The sequence below is a fragment of the Rhinopithecus bieti genome, unplaced genomic scaffold (genome assembly GCF_001698545.2).
Source record: "Rhinopithecus bieti isolate Rb0 unplaced genomic scaffold, ASM169854v2 scaffold_4544, whole genome shotgun sequence".
NCBI lineage: Eukaryota > Metazoa > Chordata > Mammalia > Primates > Cercopithecidae > Rhinopithecus > Rhinopithecus bieti.
Window position 1 is genome coordinate 301444 of NW_016804383.1, and position 26198 is coordinate 327641.

At 47.9% G+C, this 26198-nt stretch overlaps 3 protein-coding genes across 6 annotated transcripts in view; 2 read left to right on the forward strand and 1 right to left on the reverse strand.

The window, feature by feature from the left end:
- The window catches only part of AARSD1 (alanyl-tRNA synthetase domain containing 1), a 29189-nt gene extending 27705 nt beyond the window's left edge, over positions 1–1484 (reverse strand). Inside the window, exons 1-4 of the mRNA XM_017867634.1 lie at positions 1255–1484; positions 748–861; positions 575–641; positions 367–465 (exon numbers count right to left, since the gene is read on the reverse strand). Of these exons, the coding sequence (XP_017723123.1) occupies positions 367–465; positions 575–641; positions 748–861; positions 1255–1391 (417 nt within the window). The 5' untranslated portion in view covers positions 1392–1484. The remainder of the gene's footprint in view (positions 1–366; positions 466–574; positions 642–747; positions 862–1254) is intronic.
- Positions 1485–1509: 25 nt separating this feature from the next.
- Positions 1510–16087, forward strand: RUNDC1 (RUN domain containing 1). 4 transcript variants are annotated; one of them, XM_017867668.1, is made up of 6 exons: positions 1510–2281; positions 6794–6799; positions 9017–9175; positions 11731–11929; positions 12721–12840; positions 13253–16087. In XM_017867668.1, exons 1-6 carry the CDS (start codon positions 1550–1552, stop codon positions 14116–14118), a joined length of 2082 nt encoding a protein of 693 aa, XP_017723157.1. In that variant the 5' UTR covers positions 1510–1549; the 3' UTR covers positions 14119–16087. The 4 variants fall into 4 exon arrangements, with proteins under 4 accessions (XP_017723157.1, XP_017723156.1, XP_017723159.1 ...); XM_017867667.1 differs by having other exon boundaries at positions 13250–14710; XM_017867670.1 differs by lacking the exon at positions 6794–6799.
- Positions 16088–24248: 8161 nt separating this feature from the next.
- Positions 24249–26198, forward strand: part of RPL27 (ribosomal protein L27) — a 5330-nt gene continuing 3380 nt past the window's right edge. Inside the window, exons 1-3 of the mRNA XM_017867671.1 lie at positions 24249–24358; positions 24636–24718; positions 25812–25981. Coding sequence (XP_017723160.1) covers positions 24638–24718; positions 25812–25981 — 251 coding nt within the window. The 5' untranslated portion in view covers positions 24249–24358; positions 24636–24637. The remainder of the gene's footprint in view (positions 24359–24635; positions 24719–25811; positions 25982–26198) is intronic.

Sequence of the window (26198 nt, forward strand, 5' to 3'; positions counted from 1 at the left end):
AAAAAAAAAAAAAAAAAAAAGAAACCCCGTCTCTACTACAAACAGAAAATTAGCCGGGTGTGGTGGCACATGCCTGTAATCACAGCTACTCGGGAGACTGAGGCAGGAGAATCTCTTGAACCTGGGAGGTGGAGGTGTAGTGAGCCGAGATCATGCCATTGCACTCTAGCCTGGGCAACAAGAGCGAAACTCTGTCTCAAAAATAAAAAAAAAAATAAAAATAAGAGAGACTAATACAGTTGGGGAAAAAAAGATTAGGCAGGACTTGGTGAGTGATTGAATGTTGGCTGGAAAGGAGGCAAGGACAATCCCAGCTCTAACCTGGGTACATGGAGAGAAGGAGCAGGCCACTTTCCATACACCTACCTTGATATCCTCCTTGGTAAGCCGGGGCCAGGCCACCTTTTCCTTCCATTTCCTCACAAAGCAAGTAATAGAGCGGGAAGAGCGCTTATCCTGGGAGTCCTGCCAGATAGAGAGCCTCATTCTTAGGGTCTGGGGTTTAGAATTAATCTCCAGTTTCCCTGGGCAGCCCGGTTTCCATCCAGACCTTACTGTCCCATCTCACCCTTACCGTGGAGTTCACTTTGGCATAGAACTCAATCTCGTTGTACAACTCCACTCCATCGACATTCTTGCAGCTGAGGAGATAATGAAGCTGAGGAGATGCAGAATACTCTGTCTGGGGACATTAGGAGAAGAGGGAGGTTCCTGGGAAGCCAGGCCCTCAGAGGGGAGGGCCACTACCTGAACACAATGCGGTGATCCTCAATAAGCACATGGACATCGGTGCTGTCCTCCACACAAAACTCCATGAACACATACTTGGGCCTGTCATACCACAGGGTCCGGGCGTGCTGCCTAAAGATAAGTTGAGTTGGGGCTTCATAGGGGTAGGAGAGGGAAGACTGAGGGCATTTGGGAAAGATGGAAGCAGGAGACTACCCAGGGATGTTTGATGCCACAGTTTTTTCAAAGTGGAGCTAAATGGGACAGAAGGGGTGAAAGGGAAGGGAATGACAGGAGTGGGTGGGTGTGTGAGTGTGAACCTGGGAAGAATAGAACGTGCCAGACTAGGAAAGTAGGAGGTCAAGGAGAACATTCAGGTCACACCTTCCCTCACCCCACAGTTACAGAGACCAGGGGTCTGGGGCTCCCATGGGGCCTCACAGAACCTGGAGCGCCCAGAAGACCTGGAGCAGGGAATCTCCAGGGAAAAGGGCCAGGGGGAGCACCGGAGCCGGAAACACTCACCGTGCCATTGCGGCTCCCGCTCCAGGGTGGCATTTAGAGTTCCAGGCAGGGGCCGCTATCTTTAGATCCTGGGGACGCCCCCAGCAGCTGCCTCCCCTTATATGGTCGGGAGAACAGTTGAGAGGAACAGAGAACATGACCTGGAAGCCAAGGGATCTGCACTCTGGAGATACTCTGGGAGAGCTTAATCCTTGCAGCCCTTCACCCTGGGGTCTTCAGAAACGCACAGACTAGGAATAGACAATCCATCTGCTGGAATCAGGGCAAAGGCTGCCCTAGACGCTACACGCAGGGAATGACTTTTCCCCGGTATCATTCACCTGTTTCTCCAACGCTGTGTGCTCAGTGTCTGATTCACAATAGGTGCTCAATAAAACATTATTGTCCTGAATTAAATCCCCCTGGAAAGGGCGCCCTCGGGGACTTCGGAACTTCAGGCCCCGCCCACCACTCCTCTGGGGTTCAGGCCAACACGCCGTTGCCATGGCAGCAGGGGGCGCGGTTGACGTGCTGCGGGGTTTCCGGGAAGATGGCGGCTGTCGAAGCGGCTGCAGAGCCGGTAACGGTGGTGGCGGCTGTTGGGCCAAAAGCGAAAAACGAAGAGGAGGAGGAAGAGGAGCCGCTGCCACCGTGCGAGGCGGTGCGCTGGGCCCCGGTGGGGGCGGTAGCGGAGGCCGGGCCTGGAGCAACTGCGTTTTTCGAAGAGACGGCGGCCGAGGAGCCTGGCGCTGTCCCGGGCTCCCCGCCGGATTCGCCGGGCCGGACGCTGCGGCGGCTGCGGGCAGAGCGGCGGCGGCTGGACTCGGCGCTGCTGGCGCTGTCCTCGCACTTCGCGCAGGTGCAGTTCCGCCTGCGACAGGTGGTGCGCGGGGCGCCGGCGGAGCAGCAGCGCCTTCTGCGGGAGCTCGAAGACTTCGCCTTCCGCGGCTGCCCTCACGTCCTAGGTTACGAAGGGCCCGGCGACCCCGCCAGCGATGAGGGCGATGGGCTGCCGGGAGACCGGCCACGGTTGCGGGGCGAGGACCAGGTAAGCGGTCGGAGCCGGGCCGCGAGGGATATGGGAATAGGGGGGTCGTGTGGGTGGCAATCTAGACCCGGATGATGGTGCATGAGAGGAGAAGCCTCCCCGACTCGGTTGGTGAGTACGTGTGTCGGAGACCAGGAGACTGGAGTGCGGGGCCGGCTGAAGGGCAAGAGGACAGAGGCCTGGAAAACTGAAGGTGAGCGGTGTGCACGAAAGATGTGGAGAGATGCCGGTGCGTGATGACGTGAGGGGTAGAGGAGCGGTGAGCGAAGTGAGTCGTTCAGAGGGCAGCAGAGCAGCCAAGAGCAGTGCTGCGCCCACTCACTTTTCCCTCACGTATCTAAGTCTTGAACACTTACGCTGCTAGAGGACCCCGACTCCGGGGATTGGGAAAATTGGCAAAGGAAAGGACAGTGAGTTGGAATCCATGGAAATTTAGGTTAACTCCCTGTCCCTGCTTTCCTGAAATCTAGGCAGTCTTTACACTTCTCTGGGTGGGAGTTTGGGTTAACAGCAGGGTCTCTTAGTAACTGAAATAAACACAACTCTTGATTATATAAATTTCCTAATTAATGGTTGGAATTTTTCTTTTTTAAGAGAACTGGGGGAGGGCGGGGGTCTGGCTATGTTTGCGGTCTCGAACTCCTGGTCTCAAGCCATCCTCCCGCCTCAGCCTCAGGACTACAGGCGTGTGTTACCCTGCAGGCTATAATGTTGAAATTTTTAAACTCTTCCTCCATCCTGATGAATCATTAGGTATTCTGAATGAGGTCCTCTGGTAACTGACAAGATCGATTCAGTGTGCCTACCCCAGAAGTAGTGAAACTATGTATAAGACACCAAGTAAACGTTTCCTTACAAGCTTTGCATCTCTGGAAGTGCACAAAGTGCTGGCTTTATTGGAAGTATTGAGGTACACTGCCTTTTCACTTTATTTATTTATTTGTTTGTTTATTTTTGAGACAGGATCTCACTCTGTCACCTAGGCCAGAGTGCAGTGGCGCAATTTCGGCTTACTGCAACCTCTGCCTCCTGGGCTCAAGCAATCCTCCTGCCTCAGCCCCCCCCAGTATCTGGTACTACAGGTGTTTGCCACCACACCCAGTTAATTTTATTTTTTGTTAAGACGGGGTTTCACCACGTTGCCCAGGCTGGTCTTGAACTCCTGAGCTCAAGCGATCTGCCCTCCTTGGCCTACCAAAGTGCTGGGATTATAGACGTGAGCCACCATGCCCCATCCTTTTTCACCTTTTTATCCTTCAAACTACAATCTACTTGTGGCTTTCTTCCTACTTACATTGGTTTTAGCCAAGCAGATTTATCAAGCAGATAATGATCTGTTTATTTTAATCTGAACTGTTTCCAGTGCAATCCTGTGTTTACTGTTCCACCCTTCTCCATTGGTGAGTATGTGTGTCAGAGACCAGGTACCTACAACTCCTTACGCAAGAAGCACCCACCTCAAACTGCCAGATTTAAGGGCTAGAAAGGAGTTGACAGCACCAAAGGTTCTAAGTGATAAGAAACTCTGTTCATTTTCACCTTCAGGAACACTAGGCCAACCCCATTTTCCATGATGTGATTATGACACATTGCATGCCTGTAGCAACATCTCATGTACCCCATAAATATATACACATATTACGTACTCATAAAAATTAAAAACTAGCTGGGCGCGGTGGCTCACGCCTGTAATCCCAGCACTTTGGGAGGCTGAGGCGGGCAGATCACCTTAGGTCAGGAGTTCGAGACCAGCCTGACCAACGTGATGAAACTCCGTCTCTACTAAAAATACAAAAAAAAAAAAAGATTAGCCAGATGTGATGGCGCATTTCTGTAATCCCAGCTACTGGGGAGGCAGAGGCAGGAGAATGGCTTGAACCTGGGAGGTGGAGGTTGCCATGAGCCAAGATTGCGCCATTGTACTCCAGCGTGGGCAACAAGAGCGAAACTCTTGTCTCAAAAAAAATAAAATAAAAAATAAAAGGTAGACTGTGTGCAGTGGCTCGTGACTCTAATCCCAACACTTGGGGAGGCAAAGGCTGGAGGAGGATCACTTGAGCCCAGGAGTTGGAGGCTGCTGTGAGCTATGATCATACCACTATGCTCCAGCCTGAGTGACAGAACAAGACTCTGTCTCAAAAGAAAACAAACATTGTACCACCTTAAAAAAAAAAAAAAGTAGTGCTTAATTCACCTACAAGTTGTAATCTTGTATTTATACATTGACAGGTGAACAGGTAGGACCAGAGTAGGAGATATCATTTAACTGAATGATTTACTTCTTACCACTTACCTTTTTTTCTCTCTCTTTTTTTTTTTTTTTTTTTGAGGCAAGGTCTCACTCTGTTGCCCATGCTAGAGTGCACTGGCATGATCAGGACTCACTGCAGCCTTGACTCCCAGGCTCAATAGATCCTCCCACCTCAGCCTCTTGAGTAACTGGTACCATAGGCGAGCACCACCATGCTCCACTAGTTTTTTGTATTTTTTTGTAGAGATGGGGTTTTGCCATATTGCCCAGGCTGGTCTTGAACTCCTGGGCTCAAGCAAGCCACCCACCTTGGCCACCCAAAGTGCTGGATTACAGGCATGAGCCACTGTACCCAGCCAAATTTTTTTTTTTCCTTGAGACAGAGTCTCACTCTGTCACCCAGGCTGGAGTGCAGTGGCACCATCTTGGCTGACTACAACCTCCGCCTCCTGGGTTCAAGCGATTCTCCTGCCTCAGCCTCCTAAGTAGCTGGGACTACAGGCACCCATCACCACGCCTGGCTAATTTTTGTATATTTAGTAGAGACAGGGTTTTGCCATGTTGGCCAGGCTGGTCTCGAACTCCTGGCCTTGAACTCCTGACCTCATAATCTGTCCGACTTGGCCTCCCAAAGTGCTGGGATTACAGGCATGAGCCACTGCGCCTGGCCCTAGATTTTTATTTTCCACTCTTTTGCCCAGGCTGGTATGTGGCAGCATGATCACAGCTCACTGCATCCTCCACCTCCTGGGCTCAATCCATCTTCCCAGCTCAGCCTCCCAAGTAGTTGGGACCACAGGCGCTTACTACCATGACTGGCTAATTTAAAAAAAAATTTTTTTTTGTAGAGGTGGGGATCTCCCTATGTTGCCCAGGCTGGCCACTGCACCTGGCCCCAATTTTTTTTTTTTTTTTTTTTTTTGAGACAGAGTCTGGCTCTATCACCCAGGCTGGAGTACAGCAGCACATCTCAGTTCACTACAACCTCTACCTCCTAGGTTCAAGCTATTCTCCTGCCTCAGCCTCCCTAGTAGCTGGGACCGCAGGCATGTGCCACTATCCCTAGCACAATTTTGTATTTTGTGTAGAGACAGGGTTTTGCCATGTTGGCCAGGCTGGTCTCGAACTCCTGACCTCAAGTGATCCACCCACCTTGACCCCAGATATTTTAAAACAATATTTTCTTTTATCTTACTTCATACTGGAAATGATTTGTGTTATTTCCTGCCTTGCACCAGAGCTCATTGTTCTCTCTTGTTTGCCCATACTCCAGCAAATAGCATACTGTAGCTACCATGGCAAGTGACAGAGTTCAACAGACTTGGTCATGAAAATGTAATCAGAATTTATGGCTGATTTCTTTGTTCCCTGACATCATAAAGTTGGGAAACAGTGAGAACAAAAACAAAGACTTTTCCCCAGTTCTTTCTCCTTGGGCTGGTTAGACAACTTTCTCCACTCAGAGGTCATTATTTGGAATTTGTCATTCTTTTCTTTTCCTTTTTTTTTTTTTTTTTTGACACAGAGTCTTGCTGTGACACCCAGGCTGAAGTGCAATGGCATGGTCTCGGCTCCCTCCAACCTCCGTTCCCCAGGTTCAAGCCATTCTTCTGCCTCAGCCTCCCAAATAGCTGGGATTACAGGCACGTGCCACCACACTGGGCTAGTTTTTGTAGAGACGGGATTTCACCATGTTGGCCAGGCTGGTCTCGAACTCCTGACCTCAGGTGATCTGCCTGCTTTGGCCTCCCAAAGTGCTGGGATTACAGGCGTGAGCCACTGCGTTCGGCCATACTTTTCTTAATTCAGTTCGGTGACATACAACAAATGCATGTTGAGCGCTTATCTTGTGCCAGACACTGTGCCTGGCATTTGTGGTTCAAAGTCAAAACCTTTGTCCTTAAGGAGTTCATAGACTAGAAGAGACAGAATCCTAAACAAATAATGTGATATGAGCTAGACTAGAAGTGTGTACAAACTCTAGAGGAAATGTTTAGTTACGCCTGGGGAAATCGGGAAACCTCTTAAAGGAGAACTAGGCCTTCACCAAATGGGGAAGGGGGACAGGGTTCTAACAATACGCAACTGTACTCTGAAAGGATCACATAGAGACTGTCCTGAGAAAAGGCTTGCTTTCATGTTGAGCAAAGCTAAAGCAAGAGGATTGCATTTTAAATACTTAAAAAGTTAATTTGTTGTTTTCTTTTCTTTTTTCTTTTTTTTTTTTTTTTTTTCATCTCTCTCATTACTTACTTCTTGAGGGCTTGGTAAGTATCATTTTAAGGTTATATGTAATACCCTGTAGACTTCTAATTTAAGACGCAGCCTTACCCCTACAAATGATCTGCTGGTTTTGTTTTTTGTTTTTGAGACTCAAGAAAGACAAGGAAGAATCAGTGTTTGAGAATAAGTTGACAAGACTTTACCACCCTGAAGCATTTTTATTAATTGAATTGCAGAAACTACTGGTGGCCAACAGTTAAAATAAGGAGTCACTAGTCAGCAAAACTTACAGATACTTTTTTTAAGAAACATTGTTACCTTCCCATCCCCATTTGATGTGGCTTTTGGATTTTTTTCACTGCCTTAGGCACTTGCCTTTTACTCTTTTGTTTTTGTTTTTGTTTTTTTGAGACAGAGTCTCGCCCTATTGCCCAGGCTGGAGTGCAGTGGTGAAAACAAAGCTCACTGCAGCTTCAACCTCCTAGACTCAAGCGATCATCTTGTCCCAGCCTCTTGTGTGACTGGGACCACCATGCCACCACGCCTGGCTAATTTTTTTTTCTCTTCGAGACAGGGTCTTGCGAAGCCTTGACCTCTTGGGCTTAAGCAGTCCTCCCGCCTCAGCCACTCAAGTAGCTGGGACTACAGGCATGCACCACCATGCCCAGCTAATTTTTAAAAATTTTTTTGTGGAGATGAAGTCTCACTGTGTTGCCCAGGGTGGTCTTGAACTCCTGGGCTCAAGTGATCCTTTTGCCTTGGCCTCCCAAAGTGCTGCGATTACAGGCGTGAGACACCACTCCTGGTGCATTTGATTCTTTTGATTTTGCAGAAGTGGTCTATCATACATCAAAGGGACTTTGGTGAACCTTAGGAAAGCTGGTTATGAGTTTTTTTTTTTTTTTTTTTTTTTTTTTTTTTGGAGACAGAGTCTCGCTGTGTCGCCCAGGCTGGAGTGCAGTGGCGCGATCTCGGCTCACTGCAAGCTCCGCCTCCTGGGTTCCCGCCATTCTCCCGCCTCAGCCTCCGAGTAGCTGGGACTACAGGCGCCCGCCACCGCGCCCAGCTAGTTTTTTGTATTTTAGTAGAGACGGGGTTTCACCGTGTTAGCCAGGAGGGTCTCGATCTCCTGACCTCGTGATCCACCCGCCTCAGCCTCCCAAAGTGCTGGGATTACAGGCTTGAGCCACCGCGCCCGGCCGGTTATGAGTTTTAAAGCCTCTCTCCACACCCTTACCCCAGATTCTTTTGCAAAATTTGGCTGCACAGAGTAATCAGGAGTTGTGTTATGGTAACTGGCTGTGGAGCATGGCATGTCTTAATTCCTAGAAGGGTATCTTAGCTGAGATAGGTTGTCTCTACCCTAACTAGACCTTTGTAGGGAAAAGCCTCATTGTATTCATATCCTATTTCCAATGAGGGACAGATAGTTTCTCTTTTTTTTTTTTTTTTTNGATCCACCCGCCTCAGCCTCCCAAAGTGCTGGGATTACAGGCTTGAGCCACCGCGCCCGGCCGGTTATGAGTTTTAAAGCCTCTCTCCACACCCTTACCCCAGATTCTTTTGCAAAATTTGGCTGCACAGAGTAATCAGGAGTTGTGTTATGGTAACTGGCTGTGGAGCATGGCATGTCTTAATTCCTAGAAGGGTATCTTAGCTGAGATAGGTTGTCTCTACCCTAACTAGACCTTTGTAGGGAAAAGCCTCATTGTATTCATATCCTATTTCCAATGAGGGACAGATAGTTTCTCTTTTTTTTTTTTTTTGAGACGGAGTCTCGCTCTGTCGCCCAGGCTGGAGTGCAGTGACCGGATCTCAGCTCACTGCAAGCTCCGCCTCCCGGATTTACGCCATTCTCCTGCCTCAGCCTCCCAAGTAGCTGGGACTACAGGCGCCCGCCACCTCGCCCGGCTAGTTTTTTGTATTTTTTAGTAGAGACAAGGTTTCACCGTGTTAGCCAGGATGGTCTCGATCTCCTGACCTCGTGATCCGCCCGTCTCGGCCTCCCAAAGTGCTGGGATTACAGGCTTGAGCTACTGTGCCCGGCCCCTATAGTTTCTTAAAGAAAACACCCATTTAACAAATTGCCTAGGATGAAATAATTATTCTTACTTTTCAATCTATCATATGAATTGTATATTTCATTTGAGTTATTGGAAACATCTTATATTTTATTGGTCATGACTGGCTCGAGCAGATTGTTAATGTGCCCTGAGTTTTCCTTTTCCTGCATAATAGACCCAATTGTTTTCTTGCCTTAGAGTGAGCAGGAAAAACAAGAGCGTCTGGAAACCCAAAGGGAGAAGCAGAAAGAACTGATACTACAGCTCAAGACCCAGCTAGATGACCTGGAAACATTTGCCTATCAAGAGGGCAGTTACGACTCGCTGCCACAGTCCGTGGTGTTGGAAAGACAGCGGGTGAGCAGACCCCAGAGGCACCTCCACCACTGCCCAAGGTTAACTTGTCCCTTCCGGCATTCACAGGGCATCCTCTTTCAGCTCAGTTCTCCTTGGGCCTCACTGAGAATCCCTCTGCTGCCCAAATCAAAGGGAAATTTTACTACTGTAAGGAGCCATTCTTTGCTCATACATGGAAAACACAGGTTCCAAAGTTTTATAATATGATAATTGAGCTCTTTCTTTTTGGTGGTTGTAATTAATAATAGAAATAAGAATATGACAATAATTTCATTTGATCACTTAAAAAATTCTACTTGGGCCCATTATACAATGTAATCTAGCTTTTTTGTTTTGTGTGTTTTGTTTTTTTTTTGAGATGGAGTTTCGCTCTTGTTGCCCAGGCTGGATTGCAATGGCGCCATCTCAGCTCACCACAACCTCCGCCTCCCAGGTTCAAGCAATTCTCCTGTCTCAGCCTCCCAAGTAGCTGGGATTACAGGCATGCGCCACCATGCTGGGCTAATTTTGTATTTTTAGTAGAGACGGGATTTCTCCATGTTGGTCAGGCTGGTCTCGAACTTCCAACCTCAGGTGATCCACCCGCCTTGGCCTCCCAAAGTACTGGGATTACAGGCATGAGCCACCGTGCCTGGCCGTAATCTAGCTTTCTCCTACTACTCACCACCTTTTGATAAACATGCCAGGAATCCAGACTGATTTTAATACTGTATTTATTTATGTAAGACCTGGGTAGACAGGTAAATCTGCTGGTGGAGGTACAGTTATAACCTCCCCTGCATGTTTCTCTACCCCTGTACTGTGGCTGTTTTTCTGGCTGGTCTGGAGTTTATGTTGTCAGAATTTATTTATTTATTTATTTTTTTTTTTGAGACAAAGTCTCAGTTTGTCACCCAGGATGTAGTATAGTGGCATGATCCTGGCTCACTGCAACCTCCGCCTCCAGGGTTCAAACGATTCTCCTGCCTCAGCCTCCCGAGTAGCTGAGATTATAGGCACCTGCCACCATGGCCGGCTAACTTTTGTATTTTTAGTAGAGATGGGATTTCACCATGTTGGTGAGGATGGTCTTGAGCTCCTGACCTCAAATGATCCACCCACCTTGACCTCCCAAAGTGCTGGGATTACAGGTGTGAGCCACCACACCCAACCTATTATCAGAATTTTAAATTGTTCCTAATAATGTCACTAGGGTATTTTGCACCTTGATATTTTATAGAGATTTTTCTTTAGTTGCCTACAGTAGGGCAAGAAGGGATAAGAAGGATTAGAAATTAAGAAAAATTGGCCAGGCACAGTGGCTCACGCCCGTAATCCCAGCACTTTGGGAGGCCGAGGAGGGCATATCACGAGGTCAGGAGATCAAGACCATCCTGGCTAACATGGTGAATCCCCATCTCTACTTAAAATACAAAAAATTAGCTGCGAGTAGTGACGGGCGCCTGTAGTCCCAGCTACTCGGGAGGCTGAGGCAGGAGAATGGCGTGAACCCAGGAGGTGGAGCTGGCAGTGAACCGGGTCGCACCACTGCACTGTAGCCTGGGTGACAGAGCGAGACTCCATCTCAAAATAAATAAATGAATAAAAGTAAGAAAAATCGGCTGGGTGCGGTGGCTCAAGCCTATAATCCCAGCACTTTGGGAGGCTGAGGTGGGAGGATCTCTTGAGGCCAGAAATTTGAGGCCAGCCTGGGCAACATAACAAGACCCCGTCTCTATGAAAAATTGAAAAATTAACCAGGTGGTAGCGTGTGTCTATAGTCCCAGCTATGGGGGAGACCAAGGCAGAAGGATTGCTTGAGCACAGGAGTTTGAGGTTACAATGAGCTATGATCACATTACTGGACCCTAGCCTGCGTGACTGAGCAAGACCCTGTCTCTTAAAAATCAGTGTATATTGGCCGGGCGCAGTGGCTCAAGCCTGTAATCCCAGCACTTTGGGAGGCTGAGACGGGCAGATCACAAGGTCAGGAGATCGAGACCATCCTGGCTAACATGGTGAAACCCCGTCTGTACTAAAAAATACAAAAAACTAGCTGGGCGAGGTGGAGGGCGCCTGTAGTCCCAGCTACTCGGGAGGCTGAGGCAGGAGAAGGGCGTGAACCCGGGAGGCGGAGCTTGCAGTGAGTGTGTTTCGGGCCCCTGCCCCCCACCCTGGGGGACAGGGCGAGACCCCGCCCCAAAAAAAAAAAAAAAAAAATCAGTGTATATTCTCCTTGTGTGAAGCCTTTAGAGCAACTAAGGTTTGTTGGATCATCAGCCACTTTGGATTTTTCATACTGTTGTTCTTCTGAGTGAAATCTGACTAGCCTGCTAGAAATTTACTGTGAGTGGGAGGATCCATTTTTATCAGAGAACTAAGAGTTCTTTTACTTTAAAAGTAGAGAGTCTGTGTCCTTATCTTGATCAATCAGCAGTTAAGTCATTTTCTTTCACAAATTTAGAGGTCTGTTTTTTTACTTCCATTTAAGGACAGAAGACATACTTAGATTCTCCTCCCTAACCCTCTCCCTAAAAATTTCCAAAGGGTGTGCTCATTGCTTGTGATCTTGATAGGTGATCATAGATGAGTTAATAAAGAAACTGGACATGAATCTGAATGAGGACATCAGTTCCCTGTCCACTGAAGAGCTTCGTCAGCGCGTAGATGCAGCAGTGGCTCAGATCGTCAACCCAGCCCGAGTCAAAGAACAGTTGGTTGAGCAACTAAAAACTCAGATCCGAGACCTCGAGATGTTCATCAACTTCATCCAAGGTTAGATGTCATAATAATTATATTCTGAGTACTAGTAAAAAGGTGCCAATTCTGGGGTTTTTTTTTTTTTTTTTTTTGGAGACAATGTTGCGCTCTGTTCCCCGGCTGGAGTGCAGTGGCGCAATCTTGGCTCACGGCAACCTCCTGCGCAATCTTGGCTCACAGCAACCTCCGCCTCCCAGATTCAAGCAATTCTCCCGCTTCAGCCCCCCGAGTAGCTTGGATTACAGGCTTCCGCCACCACGCCTGGCTAATTTTTGTATTTTTAGTAGAGACGGGGTTTCAGTCTCTACTAAAGAGAGTAGAGACTGTTGGCCAGGCTGGTCTCGTACTCCTGACCTCAAGTGATCCGCCTACCTCAGCCTCCCAGAGTACGGGGAACTACAGGCATGAGCCACCACACCCGGCCAAAAGGTGCCAATTCTTGATGTACTATTTAAGAGGCTTGATGGCTTAGTAGGGGAGACAGCATTGGCAGAGTAGAAAGAGCATGGGTTTCAGAATCAGATAGTTAAAATCTCCACTATCCTACTCATTGGTTTTATGCCCTTGAGCATGTTACTAACCTCTTTAGTCTTACTCTTGTCATCCATAAAATGATTCATGGTTCATTCACTTAGCAAATATTTATTGAGCCAACTACTGTATGCCACTCCTCATTTTACACAATTAAATAGGACAAGATTTTGTGAAATTCTTGTTTGTAATAGGCACCATTAAGTATTATTTTTCCTTTAAAGATCTGCCATAAAGAGCTAAATAAGTGTCTCTTCTATAATTTCTGATTCCAGATGAAGTGGGAAGCCCCTTGCAGACAGGTGGTGGACACTGTGAGTGCAAGGCCGGTGGGAAGACAGGAAATGGCTGCAGCAGAACAGGCAGCAGCAGACCGCCTCCAGGAAACAGCAAAAGTAAGTGTAGTTTCCAGAACAGGCAAATCTCTAGAGACAGAAAGTAGATGAGTGGTTGCCTAGGGCTTGGGTGTGCTGAGGAGAAGAGGGAAATGAGAAATGCTGATGGTATGGAATTGCTTTTGGGGAGGATGAAATATTCTAAAATTGATTGCAGTGACAGTTATACAATTCTGAATATATTAAAAACCACTGAATTAACACTTAAATGGGTGAATCATAGGGTATGTGAATTATATCTCAATACAGCTATTATTAACCTAAAAAAGGAGGCCCAGCTACATCCTGGGTGGCTCTTGCCTTCATGTGAGACCCAGCATGTGGCTCAGACTGATCTCAGCCTGAGATTTGTTGAGTGTAGCTCCGTGCCATCATGGCCTCTCACTAATGAGCCATTGTCTTTTCTAAGCAGCAAAGGCAGAGGATGTGAAGAAAGTCCGGGAGACAGGGCTGCACCTGATGCGGCGAGCGCTGGCAGTGCTCCAGATCTTTGCTGTTAGCCAATTTGGTTGTGCCACAGGCCAGATCCCTCCAACCCTGTGGCAGAGGGGCCAGGCTGACAGAGACTACTCTCCCTTGCTGAAGAGGCTGGAGGTGTCAGTGGACAGAGTGAAGCAGCTAGCCTTGAGGCAGCAGCCACACAACCATGTCATCACCTCTGCCAACCTCCAGGACCTCTCTCTGGGAGGCAAGGATGAGCTGACTATGGCTGTGCGGAAGGAGCTGACGGTGGCCGTAAGGGACCTGCTGGCCCATGGACTGTATGCCTCCTCCCCAGGGATGAGCCTTGTTATGGCTCCTATTGCTTGTTTGCTGCCAGCCTTCTCCTCGGCCCCTCAGGCCATGCACCCCTGGGAGCTCTTTGTAAAGTACTACCATGCTAAGAACGGCCGAGCTTATGTGGAATCCCCAGCCCGGAAGCTCTCCCAGTCCTTCGCCCTTCCTGTTACGGGAGGCACTGTTGTGACCCCCAAACAGAGCCTGCTGACAGCCATTCACATGGTGCTGACAGAGCACGACCCTTTTAAGCGCAGTGCAGACTCAGAATTGAAGGCTTTGGTGTGCATGGCACTGAATGAGCAGCGTCTGGTGTCCTGGGTGAACCTCATCTGCAAGTCTGGGTCACTCATCGAGCCTCACTACCAGCCCTGGAGCTACATGGCACACACAGGCTTTGAGAGCGCCCTCAACCTGCTCAGTCGCCTCAGCAGCCTCAAGTTTAGCCTCCCTGTAGATCTGGCTGTGCGCCAGCTCAAAAACATCAAAGATGCCTTTTGATGAGAGTGCCCTAACCCCAGACAAGCTCCTTGCTCAGTAGGAATAGATGTGTTAGTCTTCCAGCATAGGAGCAAGGAATCAAAAGTGGGGTTAAAGGCTTTTTTGCCAGACCCTGCTCAGGCAGTTGGCCAAATGAGTGCAAAGTCTGTTTTCCCCACCAGCTTAGCATCTCGGAAAGATGTGCTGGAGAGACCCTCTTGTTAAGAAGTTTCTGCCAGGCCGGGCGCGGTGGGTCACGCCTGTAATCCCAGCACTTTGGGAGGCTGAGGTGGGTGGATCACAAGGTCAGGAGTTTGAGACCATCCTGCCTAACATGGTGAAACCCCGTCTCTACTAAAAATACAAAAAAATTAGCCAGACATGGTGGCAGACGCCTGTAGTCCCAGCTACTCGGGAGGCTGAGGCAGGAGAATGGCGTGAACCTGGGAGGTGGAGCTTGCAGTGAGCCAAGATCACGCCACTGCACTCCAGCCTGGGCAACAGAGCGAGACTCTGTCTCAAAAAAAAAAAAAAGGTTCTGCCCTAGTTTGTACCCACAGTATACGTGTGGGCACTTGTGCTTGAACCTCTATTAAAGGAATCAGGCCAGGCATGGTGGCTCACGCCTGTAATCTAAGCACTTTGGGAGTCTGAGGTGGGCAGATCACCTGAGGTCAGGAGTTCAAGACCAGCCTGGCCAACATGGCAAAACCCCATCTCTACTAAGAATACAAAAAATTAGCTGGACGTGGGTGGCACACGCCTGTAATCCCAGCTACTCAGGAGGCTAAGGCCGGAGAGTCGCTTGTGCCCAGGAGGTGGAGGTTGCAGTGAGCCGAGATTATGCCACTGCACTCTAGCCTGGGCAACACAGGGAGACTCCATCTCAAAAAAAAGAAGACATTCAACTTGAGGCTCCTGTTAGTTGAGCTATCTTCTTTCACTTGAAGCAGGTTTGAGAGGCCAAGGCCAGAATTTAAGTTCCTTTTATGAATAGATTTCCCTTTCTTTCTGACCCCAAGGTCAGAGGAGACTATATATTCCATTTCTGCCTCTAAGACTAGGAATGGGAATATCTGAAACAACATTTCTAAGGGTGGTGACCACAGGTTGATTTTAATATGAGTCTTTTTTCTTGTAGAGGTAAGAAGTAAAATCTTGCTGACAAGGTAGTCCTCACGGCACAGATAATGGGCTTTCTGTTTATGAGGGGTGAGAACCATGTTTGTTATTATGTTCTTTAGCAAGTAAACATTCCTCTGCTTACCTCCCAACAAGACTAACACAGTCTTTAGAAGTAAATATATTCAAGACAAACGAGAAAATCCTGGCTACCCAAGTTGAGTATGTACAGGAATACAAATCGGTAACCAGCAGCTGTTCCTCAGGTTGTGACTCACTGGACACCACTTGTCCTGGAGGCTGGATGGTGGAGGACATCTGGTTATAGGTACTGCAGCGGAGATAGGTGCCACAGGAGGATAGGAACTACAGCAGATCACTGTTTCCAGAACAGAGGGAGGAGTATCTCATTGCGAAATAGACTCTAGAGTGGTTCTATTTGGTCTTCAGTATTTTAGCCTCTTTAGTTCACATTTGTCATGCAGCTTGTGGTGAGTGCTGCTCTAGGACTGGCCAAAGATGGGCAAAATGGATCACTCCGGACACTACTAATTCAGCATTATTTTCATGTCTTAAAATTGCCACCTGCACTTTGTTTCTGCACTATTTTGTAGTGCATTTTAACTTAAATTGTTTCCAGCAACATGTTACTTAAGATACATTATTGATATTTCATTATAATTAGTGCACCTTCCCTGTGAAACAAGAGAATTGTAAAATGTTGTGGAAAATGATACCTATGTGGATGCTAATGAAATCGTAGTATTTCGTGTAGCTTCTCTGAAGACCTTAGAGACCTGCAGCTTTGGTTTGTAAGTGGGCCTTATCAGCCCATCTGATCCAGATCAACATTTTTTTTAAAGCTGCCTGTATCCTCTATCCTCTGCGATGGATCATCTCACCTTTGATGGTGGTAGTAGGGGTTTTTTGCCTGAAGAAGTTCACTAAAAAGTCCCCTTGACATGACCATCCCCTCCTGCCCACGCCTATAGTCCCTCCCCACAACAGATGTCATCACACATGCTGCTTTTGGAATTGGCACTGTTTTTGTTTTGTTTTTTTTTTTTTTTTTTTTTTTTTTTGAGGCAGAGTCTTGCTCCTGTCCGCCCAGGCTGGAGTGCAAGTGGCCCGGATCTCAGCTCACTGCAAGCTCCGCCACCCACGGCCCCCCCCCCCCCCGCCCCCCCCCCACCCCTACGGTTCCCCGCATTCTCCTGCCTCAGCCTCCAAGTAGTTGGGACTACAGGCGCCCCGCCACTCGCCCGCTAGTTTATTTGTATTTTTAGTAGAGCGGGGTTTAACTGTGTTCGCCAGGGATGGTCTCCGATCTCCTGACCTTGTGATCCGCCCGTCTGCCGCTCCCAAAGTGCTGGGATTACAGGCTTGAGCCACCGCGCCTGGCCTTTTTTTTTTTTTTGAGACAGAGTCTCGCTCTGTTGTCCAGGCTGGAGTGCAATGGCGTGATCTCAGCTCACTTGCAGCTCTGCCCCGTCCTGGGTTTCAGCGATCTCCTGCCTTCAGCTTCTGAGTAAGCTTGGGATTACAGGTCACACACTCACCATGGCCCGACTGAATTTTGTTTTGTTTTGTTTTTTTTTTGAGACGGAGTCTCACTCCGTCGCCCAGGCTGGAGTGCAATGGCGCAGTCTCAGCTCACTGCAACCTCCACCTCCCGAGTTCAAGCAATTCTCCTGCCTCAGCCTCCTGAGTAGCTGGGATTACAGGCACCCGCCACCATGCCCAGCTAATTTTTAGTAGAGATGGAGTTTCACCATGTTGGTCAGGCTGGTCTTGAACCCATGACCTCGTGATCTACCCGCCTCAGCATCCCAAAGTACTGGGATTACAGGCGTGAGCCACCATGCCCGGCCCTAATTTTGTATTTTAATAGAGATGGGTTTTCACCACATTTGTCAGTCTGGTCTCAAACTCCTGATCTCAGGTGATCACCCACTTCGGCCTCCCAAAGTGCTGGGATTATAGGTGTGAGCCACTGCATCTGGCCAGGATTGGCACTTTTAAATCCACTTGTCTGGATATCAGGGTGGGTGGTAACTGGTATAGCCATATGGCATAGCCCAGCGATCACCCCAGTATTGCCTTTTCAAATACAAAACATAACTTGTGTTAAGGCCTTATGCTAGCATTACAGGAAGCATTTTCATTTGTCTCATTCTAATTTAATTCTCACTACTTACAAGGTGGGACAGTATTATCCCCACTTTACAGCTGAGGAAACTGAACTGCAGAGAGGTTAAATATTCTGTCCCTGTTTACATGATGATGGAATTCCTGAGATTTGGAGTCAAGTTTCCTGAATCCAAAGCCCATAGTCTATCTTGTCACTTCATTTTATCATGTTGTTTCTAGATTTTGGTTCCTCTTTCTCTTTTATCCACCACCCTCATTCCTACCCTTACTGTGGGCAGGAGAAGGTATTTTCCACACAATTGCCAGAAATTTCAGCTCCCGAAGGACTATACTGCAGGGAGACAGGCAGGCAGCCATGACTTTGATGTCCAAGTTCTTGAAACCTAAATGTGTGTATCAACTGAGACAATTCCAATAATTCCATCAGCATCCCTGCAGTCAGACATCTGCTAAGCTCTGATATCATCTGTCATTACTGCTAAGTTCTGTCCTTGGCTTAGGGTGAGACGGGACAAGGGAGGAGAGACAGGCCAGTCCACCTATATCCAAGGATACGCAAGAATGGAAGGGTAAAGAGCCATGGATATGTATGCAGGGGAAGTGCAGGGTGTGTTGTACAAGTATGGTCTGCAAAGTATTGTTAAAGCTGTCTAAGGTGCTCTCCAATCGTTCATTCACTATTGATCACTTAGCAACTGCCTGCCCAGGCTAGATGCTAAAGAAACAAGTAAACCTACCCCGTGCCCTCAACAAACACAGTCGAGCAAAGGAGATACCATACCAATTGGAGATTTGGAAAATTGTTAAAATATAAATTGCTGGGTCCCATCCCCAGAGTTTTTTATTCAGTTGTTTTGGGGTGGGGCCTGAGAATTTGGTTTCTAACAAGTTCCTAGGTAATGGTGATGCTACTGCTCTAGGAACCACACTTTGAGATGAGAACCACTCATATCCAAACTAAGATTATGTTCTGTAATAAAGGTAAGTACAGATTGGATTGCTGAGAGAGCCCAGAGAAAGGAGAGATTAATTCTGTCTGGGAGAATTCTGGAATAACCTTGAAGGATGGATAGAATTTGAATAGGATTTTGCCTGGCTACTTGGAGAGGAAGAAAAGATACAAGGAACAGCCCAGGGGTATGTGAAGGGTGGGGAGTCAGGAATTTATGCTGCAGGAAAGGTGGCAAGGAAGGAAAGGAGTGAAAGTTTACACTATTGAATAAGCCAACAATGGATTTCAAGAAAAGTGAAGGACTTCTCAAGAAAGAGTTATTTAAAGCTGTTGCTCAAAATAAGATCTATAGATCATATGGCTCCACTCCAGACCAGAATTACCATCTCTAAGGTTGGAGACACTTTAATAAGCATCCCGGGGCCGGGCACCGTGGCTTACGCCTGTAATCCCAACACTGGGAGGTCGAAGTGGGCGAATCACGAGGTCAGCAGATCGAGGCCATCCTAGCTAGCACTGTGAAACCCCGTCTCTACTAAAAAAATACAAAAAATTGCCGGGCGTGGTGGCTCACGCCTGTAATCCCAGCACTTTGGGAGGCCGAGACGGGTGGATCACGAGGTCAGGAGATCGAGACCATCCTGGCCAACATGGTGAAACCCGTCTACTAAAATACGAAAATTAGCTGGGCGTGATGGCAGGCGCCTATAGTCCCAGCTATTTGGGAGGGTGAGGCAGGAGAATGGCGTGAACCCGGGAGACGGAGCTTGCAGTGAGCAGAGATCCGGCCTTTGCTCTCTAGCCTGGGCAACGGAGCCAGACTCCGTCTCAAAAAAANAGTAGAGATGGAGTTTCACCATGTTGGTCAGGCTGGTCTTGAACCCATGACCTCGTGATCTACCCGCCTCAGCATCCCAAAGTACTGGGATTACAGGCGTGAGCCACCATGCCCGGCCCTAATTTTTGTATTTTTAATAGAGATGGGTTTTCACCACATTTGTCAGTCTGGTCTCAAACTCCTGATCTCAGGTGATCACCCACTTCGGCCTCCCAAAGTGCTGGGATTATAGGTGTGAGCCACTGCATCTGGCCAGGATTGGCACTTTTAAATCCACTTGTCTGGATATCAGGGTGGGTGGTAACTGGTATAGCCATATGGCATAGCCCAGCGATCACCCCAGTATTGCCTTTTTCAAATACAAAAACATAACTTGTGTTAAGGCCTTATGCTAGCATTACAGGAAGCATTTTCATTTGTCTCATTCTAATTTAATTCTCACTACTTACAAGGTGGGACAGTATTATCCCCACTTTACAGCTGAGGAAACTGAACTGCAGAGAGGTTAAATATTCTGTCCCTGTTTACATGATGATGGAATTCCTGAGATTTGGAGTCAAGTTTCCTGAATCCAAAGCCCATAGTCTATCTTGTCACTTCATTTTATCATGTTGTTTCTAGATTTTGGTTCCTCTTTCTCTTTTATCCACCACCCTCATTCCTACCCTTACTGTGGGCAGGAGAAGGTATTTTCCACACAATTGCCAGAAATTTCAGCTCCCGAAGGACTATACTGCAGGGAGACAGGCAGGCAGCCATGACTTTGATGTCCAAGTTCTTGAAACCTAAATGTGTGTATCAACTGAGACAATTCCAATAATTCCATCAGCATCCCTGCAGTCAGACATCTGCTAAGCTCTGATATCATCTGTCATTACTGCTAAGTTCTGTCCTTGGCTTAGGGTGAGACGGGACAAGGGAGGAGAGACAGGCCAGTCCACCTATATCCAAGGATACGCAAGAATGGAAGGGTAAAGAGCCATGGATATGTATGCAGGGGAAGTGCAGGGTGTGTTGTACAAGTATGGTCTGCAAAGTATTGTTAAAGCTGTCTAAGGTGCTCTCCAATCGTTCATTCACTATTGATCACTTAGCAACTGCCTGCCCAGGCTAGATGCTAAAGAAACAAGTAAACCTACCCCGTGCCCTCAACAAACACAGTCGAGCAAAGGAGATACCATACCAATTGGAGATTTGGAAAAATTGTTAAAATATAAATTGCTGGGTCCCATCCCCAGAGTTTTTTATTCAGTTGTTTTGGGGTGGGGCCTGAGAATTTGGTTTCTAACAAGTTCCTAGGTAATGGTGATGCTACTGCTCTAGGAACCACACTTTGAGATGAGAACCACTCATATCCAAACTAAGATTATGTTCTGTAATAAAGGTAAGTACAGATTGGATTGCTGAGAGAGCCCAGAGAAAGGAGAGATTAATTCTGTCTGGGAGAATTCTGGAATAACCTTGAAGGATGGATAGAATTTGAATAGGATTTTGCCTGGCTACTTGGAGAGGAAGAAAAAGATACAAGGAACAGCCCAGGGGGTATGTGAAGGGTGGGGGAGTCAGGAATTTATGCTGCAGGAAAGGTGGCAAGGAAGGAAAGGAGTGAAAGTTTACACTATTGAATAAGCCAACAATGGATTTCAAGAAAAGTGAAGGACTTCTCAAGAAAGAGTTATTTAAAGCTGTTGCTCAAAATAAGATCTATAGATCATATGGCTCCACTCCAGACCAGAATTACCATCTCTAAGGTTGGAGACACTTTAATAAGCATCCCGGGGGCCGGGCACCGTGGCTTACGCCTGTAATCCCAACACTGGGAGGTCGAAGTGGGCGAATCACGAGGTCAGCAGATCGAGGCCATCCTAGCTAGCACTGTGAAACCCCGTCTCTACTAAAAAAATACAAAAAATTGCCGGGCGTGGTGGCTCACGCCTGTAATCCCAGCACTTTGGGAGGCCGAGACGGGTGGATCACGAGGTCAGGAGATCGAGACCATCCTGGCCAACATGGTGAAACCCGTCTACTAAAATACGAAAATTAGCTGGGCGTGATGGCAGGCGCCTATAGTCCCAGCTATTTGGGAGGGTGAGGCAGGAGAATGGCGTGAACCCGGGAGACGGAGCTTGCAGTGAGCAGAGATCCGGCCACTGCACTCCAGCCTGGGCGACAGAGCCAGACTCCGTCTCAAAAAAAAAAAAAAAAAAAATTATCCGGGCATGGTGGCGGGCGCCTGTATTCCCAGCTACTCAGGAGGCTGAGGCAGGAGAATGGCATGAACTTGGGAGGTGAAGCTTGCAGTGAGTCGAGATCGCGCCACTGCACTCCAGGCTGGGAGCAAGCGGGAGTCTCCGTCTCAAAAATAATAATAATAATAATATAATAATAAGCATCCCGACTGGGCACGGTGGCTCACGCCTGTAATCCCAGCACTTTGGGAGGCCAAGGTGGGTGGTCAGGAGTTCGAGACCAGCCTGGCCAACATGGTGAAACCCTGTCTCTACTAAAGATACGAAATTAGCCGATACAAAATTGCCGGGCATGGTGGCATGTACCTGTAGTCCCAGTTACTTGGGAGGCTGAGGCAGGAGAATTGCTTGAGCTCAGGAGGCTGATGTTGCAGTGAGCCAAGATCATGCCACTGCACTCCAGCCTGGGCGACAAAGTGAGACTCCATCTCAAAAATAAAAGACATAAGACAAAATTCAGAGGATTTAGTTACTAATTTGATTTGGAGGGTAAGGTGGCTTAGTCCCAGCTACTTGGGAAGCTGAAATGGGAGGATCGCTTGAGGCTAGGAGTTTGAAGCTACATCACACCTGTCAATAGCCACTGCATTCAAGCCCGGCAACACAGCAAGACCTCGTCTCTTTAAAAAATGAAATATATAAGAAAAAGACATTTTAAAAACTACTGGAGGCCAGGCGTGGTGGTTCATGCCTGTAATCCCAGCACTTTGGGAGTTTGAGGCAAGCGGATCACTTGAGGCCAGGAGTTCGAGACCAGCCTGGCCAACATGGTGAAACCCCATCTCTACAAAAAATATAAAAATTAGCTGGGTGTGGTGGTGGTAGCCTATAGTTCCAGCTACTTAGGAGGCTGAGGCAGGAGAATCGCTTGAACCTGGGAGGTAGAGGTTGCAGTGAGCTGAGATCACGCCACTGCACTCCAGCCTGGGCGACAAAGTGAGACTCCGTCTGGAAAAAAAAAAAAAAAAAATTGGAATGGGGCCGGGCACAGTGCCTTGCCTGTAATTCCAACACTTTGGGAGGCTCAGGTAGGAGGATCACTTGATCCCACAAGTTTTTGAGACCAGCCTGGGCAATATAGTGAGTCCCCATCTCTACCAAAACAAGAAAAAGTTCTTTGTTATTGTTTTTTTTAATTACATGGTCATGGTGGCCCACACCTGAAGCTACTCAGGAGGCTGAGGTAGGAGGATCACGAGCCCAGGAGAGGCCGGGCGCGGTGGCTCAAGCCTGTAATCCCAGCACTTTGGGAGGCCGAGACAGGCGGATCACGAGGTCAAGAGATCGAGACCATCCTGGCTAACACGGTGAAACCCCGTCTCTACTAAAAAATACAAAAAAATTAGCTGGGCGAGGTGGCGGGCGCCTGTAGTCCCAGCTACTCGGGAGGCTGAGCCAGGAGAATGGCGTGAACCCGGGAGGCGGAGCTTGCATGAGCTGAGATCTGGCCACAGCACTCCAGCCTGGGCGGCAGAGCGAGACTCCGTCTCAAAAAAAAAAAAACAAAAAAACAAAAAAAAAAAAACGAGCCCAGGAGGTTGAAGCTGCAGTGAGCCATGATTATGCTACACACTTCAGCCTGGAGGACAGAGCAAGACCCTGTCTCTCAAAAAATCAAAACAAAACAAAAGCCATTGCAATGGGATCCTCAGGGATACAGGGAAAACTGTATCACTGGAGAACTTCAGAAGAGAACTGATGAAATCCTGATTGTTCCCACGTCTTGCCCAAGACAAATCCTATAGGTTCAGATAAGCAAAAACTGTGAGATAGTTTATCTTTCCGTTAAACTCGGAAAGCACATAAGGTACCATCTGGAAACACTCTTCTGGTGAGTGATGGGAAATATAATTCAGTTTGAGAGCCAACTAGACCTAGATTCAGACCTAGATTTGAATCCCGTCTATGCCACTGAGTAGGATTAACCTCAGACACGCAATTTATCCTCTCTGAATTGCAATTTCTTCATGTCTAAATGGGAGGAGAATGCCTAAGATGCAGAGTTGTGCAGATTAAACAGGCTGTGGCTTACCTCATATCTTGCCTGAGAGAGAATCGGTGCTCAGGATGGTGACATGGTAAACAGTATGGGCTCAGGAATTGAATTGCTTGAGGCTGAGCCCCAGCTCCACTACTTACCCACTATAGACTGGGCAAATCTCTCTAAGCCAGTTTCCTCGACTCTAGAATGGAGATAATAATAGTACCTATCTCTTAGTGTTATGATGACCCAATCAGATGATGTGCATAAATAGATTAACCTGGCCTGGCACAGGGTAAGCAGCTGCCATCCTCCTCCTCTACCTCCCTCATGCTTATTCTAGTTGGTAATGTCAGTGACATCACTAGACTGTAACTGTTGGGGGTATATATCCTTCTTGTTTGTTTTTTTTTTAACCAAATTTAGCAGTGGAGGGTTGTATACCAACTTTAGTGACCCTAACGTTGATAAGTTCTGATAACACACTACCATCGGACCAGCCACCCTTGTCTGATATTTGTCCCTCCCTCTTTAGCTAACCGTGCCCCCGACAGGCACCAATAAATGCCCTATTTTTTTCCCTGTGTCTCCCAAAAGAAAAAGTAAATTTCAGATTGTGTTCCCCCTCCTAGCGCCAGAGAAAGGAACTACAACAAAGCCTAGCTGCTGAGTTCAGAGAACGCAAAGCACACACGCCCTCCCAGCTCTTCAGTCCGCCTGGACGACTCTCCTTTGCTCTTGTCTACTGCTGGAGCTGCTAATAAAGCTTGATTCAAATACATGAGCTGCCTAGTCCTGCGTTCCCCTTATGAGCTTCTTCCGCCGGCAAGTCGAGACTCAGCACCCCACAAGTAGCGCTGCGAAGCCTGAAGGGCGGGACAGGAAGTGAGGTCATTCCTCCCCGGGGTGAAAGGTTAGCGGAAGTGTTCTTCTTTCCTTTTTGCTGTAGGCCTGAGTGGTTGCTGCCGGTGAGTAGAAGCTTAGGTTGAATCTTTCAATCCCCCGCCATCCGCGGCTTCGGGGTCGAGGGTCCGGGCGGCGCCGGGTGCGTTCCTTCCCTAGGTCTCTGGCGGCTACGTATCCGATCCCGTCCTGCGAGCAGGGCCCGCGGGCGGCCTGGACCAAGGCGGCAGTGAACAGAGTCTGAAGTTCCGGCCCAAGACCTGGGCTTGCTGGCAGGAGTCGGCTCTGGGCGTCTTTGGCTTTATGGATTTTTAAGTGGCCCTCTCTCCTTGCTTTCTGCAGACATGGGCAAGTTCATGAAACCTGGGAAGGTGGTGCTTGTCCTGGCTGGACGCTACTCTGGACGCAAAGCCGTCATCGTGAAGGTATCAGCCTCGCGGAACTCTGCGTCCTTGCATCCCGAGACCAGGCTGGCTCTGGTGGAGCAGGCAGGCTTGGAATTCAAGGCCCGCTTCTGGGGCAGTAGCCAGTGAGCACGGTCGGGGTGAATGTGGAAAAGCTTTTGAGAGAGGAAGAGGCACAGTAGAAGCAAATGTGAGCTGAATTGGGCTCCTAACGCTTAACGCCTTCTCCACCAGAGGCTTTAAATATATAGCAATAATGGCTGACATTTATTGCACACTTGCTATGTGCTCCCACTCCCTTTCAGGTATTGTCATGTGCAGTCCTTGAAGTAATCATAGGGGATTCCTTTTCTTTTTTTTTTGAGACGGGATCTCTGTCCAGGTTGGAGTGCAGTGGCGCGATCACTGCAGCCTCGACTTCCTGGGCTCAAGCGATTCTCCCATCTCAGCCTTCCAAATAGCTGGGACTACAGGTGCGCGCCACCATCCCCAGCTATAGGGGGTTCCTTCCTGTTGCTAAGGTTTAGAGGTGTTCTGTTAATTTACCTGAAGTGCTGCAGCTGGGCATCTGTAAGAAGAGGAGGAAATTGCTTTTAGAAAGGTCACGTAGCCCCTCACTGTTTTCCTCCTACCCATGTTTTTGTAGCTTCTTGAGAAATTTCCCTAGGCTCTGGCCACATACACCACTGCGTTTTACTGTTGTGGGGACACTGGAGTACCCCTGGATTCCCCTCTCCCATCTCCTGAGACTGGGCTCTGGAATGAGGCTCTGGTGTCTTAGCCTTGGCTGTACACTTTACTAGCAGTGGAGCAAGTGAATAGTTAACAAGTCTTTTGAGCAGTGCTTGGCATATAGCAAGTACTTCTTAAATGTTAACTATTGCTACTTTTAAATCTCTTATCTCTAATAAGCCGTGCCAGATGCTTCCTAGTGGAAATAAACACTGTTCTGTTTCTCTTTGGTCATTTCGCATAACTTTCTGTGATTTTTCTCTTTATAATGGTGGGTCTTGGAGACCTGAGGGAGGAAATATTTTTTTGACACTGCCCTACCTCTAACACAGTGCCTAAACAGGCCCTCAGTGAATAACAAATGTAATTCTTATTCATTTAGAACATTGATGATGGCACCTCAGATCGCCCCTACAGCCATGCTCTGGTGGCTGGAATTGACCGCTACCCCCGCAAAGTGACAGCTGCCATGGGCAAGAAGAAGATCGCCAAGAGGTCAAAGATCAAGTCTTTTGTGAAAGTTTATAACTACAATCACCTAATGCCCACAAGGTGAGCATTTCAAGAACTAGAATTTTTAAATTTCTTCTCCCCACTCTGTTGAATAAGGAGACAAACCTTGCAGCCATTCCAGCACCAGCAAGGAATATCGTTTCCAAATTGTTCATCTTCAACTCATAAAGTGGCCATGGTTTCCAGTTTTACCTTTGATCCATCTTTTTTTTTTTTTTTTTTTTTTTTTTTTTTTTTTTTTTTTTTTTTTTTTTTT

Coding starts and splice junctions, on each gene's coding strand:
- RUNDC1 (XM_017867667.1), top strand. CDS start 1,550: ATGACTTTTCCCCGGTATCATTCACCTGTTTCTCCAACGCTGTGTGCT. Junction 9,176..11,730: donor TGGTGTTGGAAAGACAGCGG/GTGAGCAGACCC, acceptor TGATCTTGATAG/GTGATCATAGATGAGTTAAT. Junction 11,930..12,720: donor GTTCATCAACTTCATCCAAG/GTTAGATGTCAT, acceptor TTCTGATTCCAG/ATGAAGTGGGAAGCCCCTTG.